Source organism: Pteropus alecto, unplaced genomic scaffold (genome assembly GCF_000325575.1).
Source record: "Pteropus alecto unplaced genomic scaffold, ASM32557v1 scaffold13, whole genome shotgun sequence".
Classification (NCBI taxonomy): domain Eukaryota; kingdom Metazoa; phylum Chordata; class Mammalia; order Chiroptera; family Pteropodidae; genus Pteropus; species Pteropus alecto.
The window spans coordinates 2,176,705-2,190,943 of NW_006434373.1; the positions used below are offsets into that span (position 1 = coordinate 2,176,705).

Here is a 14,239-nt window from a genome sequence, read left to right on the forward strand (position 1 = left end):
GACACAGCCAGGCTCATTCCTGTTGATAGCTGCTTTTGTTACAAAAGTGCAACTGCAAGAGACTATATTGCTTGTAAAGCTGAAAATATTTACTATCTATTTCTTAACAGAAAAAGTTTGCCAATCTCTCTGGTATAAAACAAGTTATTTTCTCAGAAAAAAAATCAGCTTTAATCAAAACAAAGTTACTGAACCCTAATTTCTCGGAAGATATTATTAATGAGGTCTATATTCCTGGAAAACCATCAAACTGACAATTAAATGAGATAATGTTAAATAAATTAAGTAATTCAAAATTAGCCAATGACTTTAAATTAGCCCAATGCAATAATGCATGTTGAAGAGGAGAAAGAACTGAGTGCTTCTGTGAGCCTGAAACCTGAGTAAGATCATCATTAGAAAGAACTGAACAATATTTGAAACACCTCCTTAACATAAGGAAACCCCAGCACCAGCCGATACCAGAGTATTCAAGAACAAGAGCAATCAACTTTCTGCAGTACCCACATGCCTGTCCTGGTGCATGCATGTGTCTTATATGCTACACTACTACAAAATAATTTTTTTCAAACTAAATACAAAAGGAGAAAATTATGCATAACACCCCTTCTGGCAAAAATCTCACAGTAATACCTGGTATTGTTTCTTCTTCCTTGAAAAAGTCAAGAGATATATGTAATCCCCTCCACACACACAGAAAAAATAAAAAACACACAACTCCCTAAGAAGAATGCACATTTCAGAAGCCTGTGAGAAACACTGAGTGCCCTCCAGCAGGGTGGAGACTTGCAACTCCCTTGCCAGTGGGTAACAGGAAAAGGAATATGAGAGGCCAGGGTCCAACTACAGAGCAAACTTTTGATACAAAATTTTATATCATTTCAGGCTGTCATATATGTACATACATATGTCCTTGGAATAAATTTAGTCCCATGAAAGCTAAGCAACTTTAGTATTTTTTAAAGTATGAAAAAGTTATAAATGGCAGAGCCATTCAAAATGAAACACTGGCTAAAGCAAATGAGTAGTTTTGGCTTCCAAACTATTAAGAAATTTAAGACAATGATATTGTGATAAGAATGTTATGTGAGAGCCATCCTTCCTGAGCTAAAACTTTAATACTAAGGATAATCAATGCAAAAGTGAATTCTGTGAAAGGAAAAGTCCTAATAAAAATCAGAACACTCTAATAAGGATGTAAGAAAAACCTACCAACTAACTGGAAATGTTGTATAATCATAAGTCGCTTATAAAAAGCTGTGCCTGGTTCTTCAACATAGTTTGATAAAGATGACAGATGTTAAAATGATTCAATATCTTAAGCAGAAAACACCAAATAAATTTTAAATACTAACACTTTCGTGATCTATTTTGAAATGTTTAAGTATCTAAAAAGCCAAAGACCTGTTGAGTTTTTCTAAGTAGAAGATAGATTCTTAAAATCAAAACAGTGAAAAAGTACATTTTAATGCCTTCAACATGAATCCTGCCCTTTCTATCATCATAAATATGTTTCCATTTTGTTTGTTGATGAAACATATTAAATACAGTTAAAACTCTCAGAAAGCATCTATGGACCAGAGGCTCTTGAGGTCTCATTTGAAAAGCCACCATAAGTTAGTTTTTGAGGCCCACTCTGAGCACAGAAGCAGCCTCCTATCCAAGTGCCACTGAGTGTGAGGAAGCATAAATAGGGCTGTTTCACAAGTGATCATTGTGAAGCGATTCACTATTCAATAGAGATAAGCAAATATTTGCAGAGATATACAAGGCAATTATTTTATACATTCTTGATCCAGATACTGATTATGCTTTAAAATACTTGATTACTTGCTGACAACTCAACCAAAGGCTAACCCTGAAGTCTGGAAGCAAAAGTATGGGGGTCCTTACGGTATGAGACGGCACAGAATGAGGTTTGATGGGGGGATTGCTGACAGATGTGACTTTCGTTTGCTTCTGTAGATGGTCCACCCATTCATGAAGATCTTGCTGGTTATTGCATGACACTAATATGCGCTCAATCATGCTCCCTAGAAGAGAAGAGAAAAAACAGGCTGAAATGAGAAAGTAGGTGGAAAGCACGAACATGCACATACATACACCCTGAGTATAATTCAATAATGCTTAGACATCAGCCCTCTGAAATAGGCAAACGAGAATGGTAATGGTAAGCTGCTTCTCATCACCATGACAGATAGCATCTACAAAGTTTGTGCCTATCACCTGATATTTCAAATGCATTTCTATGATTTTCACTGTCCTCAAGCTTTGAGATTGTCATTCCTGTCGTTGGTAGCTTTCCCTAAAAAAGAGCCCCCCCCAACAAAAAAAAACAATTAGTGCTTTTCTAGTAAAGAAGGTACCGTTATTAATATAAATATTAAATGATTTTAGAAATGGCAGAGGAACTGCATTTATAAACCACAAAAGCTCGTTTGTACCAAATGCATGCATAATACAAAAACCTCTATCTCAAATAAAAATACTATAATCAAGAAATTCAGCCAGCAAAAAGGTAGAGTAGCAAACTAGAACACAAATAAATTCCATCTGATGAGTTACTCTAAATATAAACATGAGAACATAAAAAATTACACATTATGATTAAAAAACCTAGAGTCTATGGTAGCTATTTTAAATGGTGTGTTTATGGAAAGGAAGCACTGATTTGCCTCATAAAGAAATGTAGAAGAAGTTCCATGTTCGAAGACCAAATAAGAGGGAAAATGGATCAAGAGGAATTGTACAACAGTTATTCTTAGTTGTCTACCAGACAGGAAGTCAGTAGTTACGCTAGAGCTGCACAAAATGCAGGAAACAGTAGCCGACCTGTCCATTCTGAAAACAGAGGACTAGGGAATCGAAGTGGAAAATGTTGATGGAGAGATAACAGAAAAGGGCTGCAAATGGCCTTGCAGGACATTTGGTTCTGTCCAAAACATCCACTGAGACATTTGGTTCACACCAAAAGGTCCCTGAAATTTGGTCCTGTCAAAAATGTCCACCCTTAAGAAAACATTACTGAGCTCAAACAACTTAAAACATTTATGGTTACTTTCGGTTTATAGGATTAAAACATAAAAAATACTATCATGTTTTATTGGTCCAACGATCGTGTTGTGGCTGCATTGCCAACAATAACCCTTCTTGCCTCAGCTAAGTAGCCTAGCTAGTCAGGGCACATGGGGTTAAGTGGATAGGTCAGCATGGACCAAATGACTCTATGGACAGACACACCATGGTACCCAGTGAACAATCAAGTCTTTAGGATGAGTATATCAGTGTTTGGGGCCAAGCTGCCTGCAAAGGACTCTCGGTAACTCCAAAAGCTGCAAGGTAAGGGGGACATGCTGCCCTACAGAGTACACTTGCAATGTCACAGAGAGGTGGGCACTCCTGACACCTATTGGGCAGAAGAACAGAGGTACTGCTGAACATCCTACAGCACGTAGGGCTGGAATGAGCCAGTCTACCACATCGACAGTGCCTGGGCTGTGGAACAGTATACAGTGCTTGGTCCTTCTGTGATCGGATGAATTTGAAAAATGCTGTATACTGCACCCTCCTTTCCAAGATTCATAATGCACAGAAGTCTATCAGTTGCTCTGAGAGGTCCTACAGAAATAAAGTTGTGTTTGCATTTAATCTAGCAAATCAATACTAGTGGATAGAATATTCTGGTTTTTGCTGGATTTAATGTTTTTTAATGTTCCTGAAAGCCAGAAATAAATGTTGACAAGACAGATTATGGGTCACAGCACTCAGACAACTCCCAGGAAATTGTGCTGAGTGGGAAAACAGGTCCTATTATTGGTGGCATGAGGTTTCGCATAGCACGTCAATGCCACCACTCACAGCAAATGCTGTATGTGTACCAGCCTTGTCACTAGGGGCCTGAGCCTGTCCCAAAGGGCAATCTCTGCTCCTTTAGATCAGAGCAGGGTCCCATCTCAGATTCTTGAGGTATAAAACTAAAAGGACTCAGCTTTATGTTTATCGGGGTCATTTAACCAAGCAGGAGCTGCCGGTCTGAGGGAACCCAAGTAGCTGCTATATCGACTACAGACATCTGCTCAGAAGCAGCCTTACAAATTAAGAGGCATTATTTTTCTGGGTTTGTCTATATTAATTTTCAAGTTCTCCTTTAGGACTGTGTGATGACAACTCCTCTTTGGATGAAAGCTTTATGTGGAGATACAAACTAACTAGATATTTTTGACTCAGGATTCACTAGTTTTTGCTGAGGATGATACAAAACAACATACTATGTTCTGAAGAAATGCAACTCAGAGAAAATAAAGTGGTGACTTCTGTTTCAGCAGTATCTGGTGATTGGCCAGGCCTTAAAATTTTGATGAGAAAGGCATTAGCTTCTATAACTATACAGAAAAAAAAGCAATGCAACCTTGACGGAAGTACCTATTAGACATACAGGGAAAATATAATCTACTTAATAACACCATTTAAAATTACAGTCAGACCTCTACATCCACAGGTTTCACATTCACAGATTCAACCAACTGCAGATTAAAAACAGTATTTTTGATCTGCGGCTGGGAATCTATGGATGCTGAGGGCTGACTGTATACATTGTTCTATGCTGTTTTACATAAGAAACTTGAGCGGCATCAGCGAATTTTGGTATCCAAGAGGAGTCCTAGAATCAATCCCTTGCAGATACCAAGGGACAACAATGTTAAATATTCACAGATTCAACCAACTGCAGATTAAAAACAATATTTTTGATCTGCGGCTGGGAATCTATGGATGCTGAGGGCTGACTGTATACATTGTTCTATGCTGTTTTACATAAGAAACTTGAGCGGCATCAGCGAATTTTGGTATCCAAGAGGAGTCCTAGAATCAATCCCTTGCAGATACCAAGGGACAACAATGTTAAAAAAAAAAAAAGAAGAAAAACAAAACCAGGAAAGATCCCCACTTTTATTCTTAAATCAGCTCTCACATCTTCTCAAAGAAAATCAGTGAAACAATTAAAAATACAGAGGTTAAATGACCATTCATTACTACTTACATTACCTGACATCTACCAATGTCTCTTCAGGTGCTATACCACTTAGAAAGCATCTCAACCTGCACCGTTCCAACCCAGCCAGCCTGCTGTAGCACCCACCATGGCACCACAATGACCCCGAAAGAAGTGGCAACCGCAAGACATGACATCAAGTGGTGACGGAGCTGGACTTACACCTCCGTAGTCTGTGTCCTTAGGAAGTAGGTCTATAAATTTCATTTGTTTCTTTTTTTGCTTAGAAATAATTACGAGGATCTGTTTGCACAATGACATTAAAAAATAGACAAGAGCTGTACGCACATAACACTACACACAACACAGATATATGTAGCATTTAATATGAAACTTCAAAATATGTCTGGAAATGATTCTCAGCTCTGCAGTAAATAAAATATAAATTTAAAATGTGTTTTACCTGATAGATAAAACCACTCATCCTAGGACTGGCAGACAACATTAGCAAAATATTTGGGAAGAGTAGAAGATATCTCTCATTCTTTTCCTAATGTAAAAAAACAAACAAATCCAAATAATTTTTTTAAAAAACATATAGAGATGTGAGAATATTTTTATCAAGCTTTATGACACATTATACTATATTTCCTGCTTAGGTATTCCTCTCTACCAAAATTTTTTAACTAAATTAAATGGAAACAAAATTACAATGAATTCTTAGACTCACAAGTAGTCCACGTAACGTCTTTTTAAAAAATTTAGTTAAGGACTTCAGCTCTGCCATTAACTCTTTTTAATTAGCTTAAAATTTTCTTTTTATTATTGAGAGAAAACAGAACAAAAGAACTTGTAAAATTTTAGTTGGGGGAGGAACAGATGGACCCTTCATACTAAATATGGGTAAGATGAAATGTTAAAATCAATTTTGGTCTACTAGAAACTCCTGGCACTTCCCTAAAACTCTTGATATATCAATTCAATATTGTTTGCATCCATCATGTAAACTTTATCTAGTTTACATGAAAGATTTAAAAATATTATTTATGTATTAACAATCATTCATTTCAATAAGGTAAGCAAAGTGCCAGAGAGACCATAACTGACGGACAAAAATTCCCAAGAACCTAAAAGAAGACATAGAAGAGAAATGCAGACAGCCCTTGTCACAAGGTGCCATTTTACCACTGCCCACAAAAGTAAAGAAATACTAGTAAGCACTGTCCCCAAGCAAATACCTCAGAACACTAACCATAAGTAAAGTGCCTTGAAAAAGAGGTTCTATACTTTAAAGTTACTGAAAACTACTTATTATATTCCCCTCTTAAAGATGCACGACATACATCATGAATATTCAGAGCATAGGCTCCAAGAAGATCTGTCAAAAAGAAATCTTTACAACTACTTACAATCTGTCGTGATCACAATTTTGAATCATTATGTGAGCAGCACCTATTAATGTTTTGTACATCTAATATTACAAAGAAAATCTTTTAGGAAACGCTTCCATAGATTTTTAAATAAAAGTTAAAAAGCATAATTAAAAAACAATCTGGAAAGATATGGATCTTTTTTTCTTTGATCAATGGAGCCTATTAAAAAGTCATGATTTCTTATGGTAGCCAAAATAGTACCCTAAAGGGGTAATACCATTTTTAAATTCCATAGGCAAGAAGGAATATGCATTATAAGTTTCAGTTTTATTGCCCTAAGAGGTTCATGGTTGAAAAGAGTCATTAAAAAAATTGTAAAGTATTTACAATCTTGAAGAAACTCAAAAAACATTTACAAAAAGCTTTATTTTATACAAATTATGTTCAGCTCTTAACTCAATTTTTATCTAAGACATTTTAACGGTTTCAGGGAAAAGAACTGAGAGATTGGAATAAGAACAAAATTAGTCCAGCAGCACATGGCTGGTGTCCCCTCATGTGTTTCTTCCACCACCATTATTATCCACTCTGCACAGTGGAATGGCAGTGTTAGTACCGAGCCCACAGCCACACACTGCAGTACCTCACTTCCGGCACACTGAATCATGACCTGGGACATGTAAATGACATTGCCCAGGGTTTTAATGTCATCTCCCTCCCAGTTCCGGATGGCTTCTGTCAGGATTTGCAACTCTAGCTCTTTCCTTTTCCGTACGTCTTGACACTGGGCCTGAGAGACACAGGAGAACACTATTAAGACAGAAACTTCCAAAATCGTAAGTTTTGACCATATTGCTTTACATCTTAATTCTTAAGACATATAATCAATCTACTGAACAATTTGCTTCACTCACAAGTATAATATCAAGTCGAGAAAGGCAGAGCACACAACCACTATGGAGTAAGAAACACTGTTTTAGAAAAATATAGCATATCTTGCCACTTTTAGAAGAAATGTAGAATGGACAAGAAAAATATTTTCTGATTTTATCAGTGTCTGCCAACACAGAAGACTGAGAAGGCGGTGGGGGAGAGGGGAGTACCACTTGTGCTATAAATAAGGAGCATATGTCAGAAACACAGTCAGTCAGACAGTAAGACAACAGATAAAATGGAATCATCAGTATTCCATTTCACACTCTTATCACTAAGTACACTAGACGTAGGTTAAAAATATGTTTAAATCGTTTTTAAGCATTATAGCAATTATTTCATTTTTCTGGTGTCCACAACCCAGTAAAGAATGAGAATTTACTATATATTTACTATATATTTTTATTTCATCAGAGTAAACTCAAATTATACTTTGCAATTTTTTATCATTTTTTAGATGATGAACAATTTCTACATTTAATTGCCATGATAATGAATGAGAAAAATCTCCATAACATGCTCAATTACTTACTGAAAGGTTTTTGAAGGCAGTCATGGATTTCTGAATATCTTGTCTATCTGGATGATAATCCTTTGAATAAAAGAAACAGACCATTAGCTTTTCATAAGAAAAAAGTTTTTTTCTTAAAAAGGCAATCTACAAACTAGCGAATCTTCCAATAATATTTGACCTGTGACATGTCCTATTTCTCCCAGCACTAAAGTGATGCTTCTTATTCTTTAAGGAAATCATGGAACCAGTGGAGTTAGGGACTACAATAGTTTGGAACAGAGAAGCCAAGAGCAGGAGTCAGAAAGCCACCATCTGCTGTAGTGAATGAAGACGGCACATAGCACACCCATTCCTTACACACAACCTCTGCTGCTCTGGCTCCAGAATGGCAAAGGTGAGCAGTTGTGGAGAAGACCGGATGGCCTGCCCTTTATAGAAAAAGTTCACCAACCCCAAGCCAAGACAATAACTTGAACCCAAATTTCTGCAAGGCCCACAGCCTGTTTTTTAGAAATAAAATACGTATTAATTAAATGATGCTTTTACTATTATATTACTCTACAACTTATGCACTTAATATTTGTAACTAAATGTTCCTGACATGACATCTCAATGCTATTAGCATGTTCTACCTTTTAGAACTTTTTCTATCAGCAGTAGTGGGTGAGAGAGGAGATAAAGGAGCAAATGTTTTATAGAGCTAAGGAAAAATATATTTACCAAAATCATTTAGAAAATCTACTGAATTAAAAACCCTTGGTAAACTCTTTTTGTTGATTCTGGCTTCTGAAATAAACTATTAATAATAATTTCTTTGACAATGGCTGATGGATTCCAAGTGACAAACATGTGACAAGCAGTACCTCCATATGTCTCTCGAGCTCCTTCAACAGCGTAGGGTACTTGTCCAGTCGCATGAATGGTTTGCTGAGGCCAGTTGTCAACACGAGAATCCCCGGGCTGTTGGCACCTTTTATCTCCATGAACTCTCCCAACTCCTCACTGAGCAATGAGCAATGAAAAATGATGCACTGTTAAGAGTTCAGAATGACAACTCTCTTATCCCTACTGGCAATCACTAGGCTTATAAAATATAGCAGGGTATCTTTAATATTTTGAAGGCTACAGCTTTTCTAACCAAATACTTACTGGTTATTTTAAAATACCCAAGGAGGAACCCCCAGAAGGTTCAAGTTATTTCTCTCGTTATGAGCAAAAACAATTATGCATAATCTAGTATACAGTTGTTTCCTATGCAATCCCACTCATGAAAGGTCATTTCAGCAAGTGAATTCCACATACCAGTGTTCAAATGTAAATATACATTCTTAGAGCTCTAATAGATTTCAATTATCTGGAAACTTCAAGATGGTAAAAAAATCTAAAAAGGAAAAGATCCTTTAAACCTACAATAAACTGAATCATGGCATTAACACTCTAGATGCCTAATAATCCACCAAACACCCTTGAACGTAGACTACACCCTAAACCAGGGTCCCCAACCAATCTCCAGTATCAGCCCATGGCCTGTTAGGAACAAGGCCGCACAGCAGGAGGTGAGCAGCGGGCGAGCAAAACTTCACCTGTATTTGCAGCTGCTTCCCAGAGCTAGTATCATCACCTCAGCTCCACCTCTCAGATCATAAGGCATTAGAGGTCTCACAGGAGCACTAGTCCCTGGTGCCAAAAAGCTTGGGGACCACTGCCCTAAACCATTCTATGGGAGAAACAAGTGATGTTTCCCAACTTTCCAAGTGCACAATGTAGTACAATAAAATAATCAATACTCACTTTAGAATTTTGAAAGCATTTTCACATCACCATTTCACTTAATTCTCATGAAAGTTATCTAAGCTTATAGTTGAAGAGACTTAGCATATATTCACAAATTAAAGAAGCTTAAAGAAAAGCTAATATTTTACTACTCCTCTTTCACCATCACCTCTACTATTCATGCATACTGTTTTAGCCCTGAGAGTTCCACTGCAGCAGCAATGAGAGTCAACCTCTGTCACTGACACATTTATGACTCTCATCAGTGACTGAAACTCTGGCAGTTCTGTGTCTCCACTGATGTTTGGGGTCCATTTGAGGACCTGGGTCTGTGTTCCTCACTGATGCTCCATGTGTCATTCCAGACATCAGTAATTGAGGGGAGAAAAGAAGGCAGCAGTGCAAGTCACCCACCTGGATGAGCAAGGTGACATGTGAGTCCTCAAGCCACCTACTGGGAAGAGCACTATAAATGAAGTCATAAAAGATGAAAATACGGAATAACTGAATACATCTGTCCTAAGTGCAGGTTATCTGAATCTGACCTCAGGGACTCAGCCACTGTCTCACCTCCTCCATCTCTCCCTCCGCCCCTCATCCAGCTATCCTTGGCCCCTGCCCAAGCTTCTTCGAAATACCAGCCACACTAAGGGGTCCTGGTAAAAAAAATATACACAATATTTAGGCTAAGCCACTTGAAACTACTAGCTCAAAAGTGGTGAACGTGACAGTTTCCTACAGTTCAACCTAAAACGACTTCATGTGGGGAGGTATGAGAACAAGAGTTGGTGTTTGCACTCTCCACCTCTCATCCCATCCTCAACTGATTTCACATTGATTCTATTAATGCATCAAAAGGGTAGATCACCATACTTAACTACAACAATTTAGAAATATCAGGTTTCATAAATCAGGTTGAAAATTAACAAATCATGAGGAAGTCAGCCTTATATTTCTTAAGCATATAAGATCTCTTCAGAAGACTACTTCTACCTAAACTCAGGTGGCCTGGTTAAGTAAGGTGCACTGCATTTAAAATCGGAGTGTATACATAGTAATAATGTAAAAAACATAGTAATAATGTTAAGAGTACCTATCTACCTACCTATACATACGTATTTTTTTAAATCAATCTTTTAAATAAACATTTAGAAGATATAAAAATCAATGCAAATTACAAAAAAGAAAATTCACATAACCCTAGTTATAAAAACTTAGCACATAATAAATTTTCTCATTTCTATAAGAAATAAGGCTTCATAATGACTTTCTTCCTATAAGACAGCCATCATGGTGATGCAATTTAAAATATGTTACTACAGAAGCTGTCAAACTACTTCTAGGGGTGTGTGTGTGTGTGCTTTAATAAGAAACAAACATTTCAGCATCTCTGGATATATAACTTTGTGCTTTCTCAAGAAAATCACAGAGCTGGGATTACTGTAACCAGAAATAGTGATATTTCAGGATCTTGCTATGGATTGGTCTAATGTTTATCCCAGGAGTTGTGGAGATTTCAAAGCCACAAGCAGTATCCTTGAGTTTGCATAGTTACGCATTTTATTATTTTGCCTTTTCCCTTCCTCAGCATAGACTTCTTCACACAAGAGATGGATGGGTAAGTGAGGAGTACTCCAAGACTGATTCTCGCCGCCTGCCTTCTCTCCCACTTCCCTCCAGCCACTCTCCTCTGCTCAGCTTGGGCAGAAATGAGAGCTTCAGACAAAAGAACAGTCAGGAAGGAGGATGGAGAGATGAGAGCAATGCTAGTGGACAAGCAATCTGTGCTGGGCATCAAAGCAGGTGCTTCTGTACAATGATTCTCAGAGATATCACCCTGAGCCTGTGACACAGGTATTAATTATGCACGTTTACGGATGAGATGCCCAGTGAAGGCCCCTGCCTCCACTCTCATTGCTAGCAGGATGGCTGAACCCAAGTGGGGCCCCAGAGTCTGGGTAGACATGCGATGACTGGTCTGGCCCCTCCAACCACATTATACTGCTTTGCCTTTCACACTCACCATGCCCTCCCACACTCCTCATAAATCCTCACTCAGAAATGCTCTTCTCTTCAAATTACTGTCAACCTCTAAAGCATGAGGAGAGTAAATGATATTAAGATTTAAGAAGGAGCAATTTATATTTTACCAGCATTTCTCTATGTTGAGCAACTGATCAAGCACAGTCCCATAAAAATGAAATTTTTTAATGATACTTACAGATTAACTCCTTTAAATATAATCCCTGCAGGGCCCTTCTACCATAAGAAAAATTTATTCAGGTCATTTTTGATATTTCAGGATTATATCTGAAATTTCATAACTGTAGTTATGACAGAGGAAAATTAACAAAACTAGGCAAATAATTTTCATCACCCCACTTGCAATTTTTCAATTTTTAGGTCTTAATATTTAGTACCATAATAAAACAAAACCACCAGTTACAGCTACTTTGATAAAATAATGGCTCTTTCAGCTTAATTTCTACTGATTCTAGCAATCTTACACAGTGTATCGCCTCTGTATTTACTGAAATGACTGTGGGCTGCAAGACAGAAACAAAAAGAACACACATAAAGGGACTATCATGTAGCCTAGCAAAAAAAAAGTAACAAAGTGCTGGGGGGAAAAAAACAAAACTCATTTTACAGACTAAATTATGAAACACATAATTCATTCAAAATAGGCAGCTGTGAACACATGATGTCTACTATCCTATAATAAAGCAAAAGGTACGTAACTCTAGAACTGGTGGTTCTGTAAATGCATTCACAAGATTCACACTCCGAATTTAAACTAACACAATGCAAGACTGCAAATAAGACTTTAAAATTTCAAAACGCTCCTCTTAAATTAATCCTTAAAAAGTATATTCAAACATAAACAGATCAATCTACCCATAAGTGCAGCAGCTTTAAGACTTCAACAAATATAAGGAAGCAGGAAAGACGTTACAGGTTTAAGATCCCAGAATCGAAAGTGGTGAACACTGACAGAAGCTACCAGCCAACTGCAATCCTCATCTCAATTCATGGACTTACGCTTCAGAAATGGAGTCTGACTTGTGGACAGAGTAGGGACTCTCACTGCTCAGAGATCTCAGCAGGGCACACAGGCAGCACATCTTGGAGCGTTCTGTCTTGAGGCTCACACTCCCAGAGCACGACCTCAGTTCACCCACCTCCCAACTCTGGGACACGCCACATGGAGGAGGCTGTTTCCCCAAACACGTACCCATATTCTTTCCTTGTTATTTTGGGGAAATGCTACACTTACATTTCGGCTACGACACAGTCATTAAAGTAATATAATAGTACAGGAGAGAGGATAAACAGCACATACTTGCAAGCATTTCCCTTGAAAGTCTTATTTTAGGAAACTAACAGTCTGAATTGCTTTAAATGTCATCTTCAGGACAGATCCTCTCTTACATGGGAAAAATATTTAGTTAGAATCTTTCTCTAAAATTGTTCACCCCGTCTCCATACTTCTAACCCAATCATAGAGGATCAATCCCCAACCAAAAAAGGAGAAGGAAGGGAGAGTAAAGAAAAGATTTACGATTTTACCCTAACATTCTATTTGCTTTCTGTTTATCTCCTTCATCCCTGCATCAATAATTCCTTATAACTTTTTCAGAAACAAATTTAATCCTTGCATTGCACTTTTCTGGAAATTTCATTTAATTTGTAATCTCCAGGAGTAGACAGCAGAAAGCGTAACTGAATACATGCTTCATGGGATTAGGAACATGCATGCTAACACAGCCCACCCTCCCAGAAAGGTGGGGGAGAGGGGCAGGGGGATGTCGTTCGGGTTTTTTTTGTTTCTGTTGGACACTGTAAATCCTAATCTCCCTTCTTTTCATCACCATGTCAAATACTACTGCTTGGTTTTTGGACTGGAAAACGTTAATATAAATAGACATTAGAATTTTAATCCCTTAGTGTTTAAGTGCACAGAGAAAACAGTAAATGCCCAGGGTCTTTATTTATTTACTGGACAAAAGACAAGACAACAAAGCGATAAGCATTTACCGTGTTCACTCAGTTCTGATCAGTTTACACACATTTTCCTAATGCTTACAATAACCCTATGAAACAGACAATTTCAGAGAAGTGAGGTGACCCAGGCCTACCAGCTTGAAAGCCAGCAGCAGGGGCTCAAACCAGGTCAGACTGATCCAGAGGCCCTGCCACCACTTCCACACAATCCAGCCACACAGGGACACTACACCTGAACCTCAACTCAATATCTAAACAGCTCAGCAATGCTTGCTTACCAAAAAAGTATCTAAGTTTTGAGTTGAAATATTTAGTTAAGAGTTAAAGTTAAGCCTTAAGTTAGAAGCACAGCGGCCTTTATCTTGATGCTACTAAAATTATTTTTCCATTTATGGTTTAAAATTTTTTTTCAACTGTTTTCAGAAGAAACCATAAACATTTTTCTAAAACGCTCATTAATAAAAATGTGTGCCACTTTTAGAAGCAGAAGCAGAAACAGAGCCTCTGTGCTCTGTAATGCCTACCAGTGACCACAACATTTCTCAATCTTCTTCCAATTCTCAGGAAGCGAACATGGCCTTGTCTTAACAAACTAGCAGAAAATCTGTACATTCTATTTCACTTGTTTTAATTTTGTTTCAGGCTGAAAAG

The 14,239-nt window shown here is 37.6% G+C and overlaps 1 protein-coding gene across 2 annotated transcripts in view; it reads right to left on the reverse strand.

Annotated features, from left to right (window-relative positions):
- ARHGEF7 (Rho guanine nucleotide exchange factor 7) overlaps positions 1-14,239 on the reverse strand; it is a 129,110-nt gene that overhangs the window by 22,503 nt on the left and 92,368 nt on the right. For both annotated transcript variants that reach the window (XM_006909360.3, XM_025044971.1), the window contains exons 10-15: positions 8,674-8,812; positions 7,829-7,888; positions 7,007-7,153; positions 5,454-5,540; positions 2,227-2,305; positions 1,894-2,033 (exon numbers count right to left, since the gene is read on the reverse strand). In XM_006909360.3, the coding sequence (XP_006909422.1) occupies positions 1,894-2,033; positions 2,227-2,305; positions 5,454-5,540; positions 7,007-7,153; positions 7,829-7,888; positions 8,674-8,812 (652 nt within the window). The remainder of the gene's footprint in view (positions 1-1,893; positions 2,034-2,226; positions 2,306-5,453; positions 5,541-7,006; positions 7,154-7,828; positions 7,889-8,673; positions 8,813-14,239) is intronic.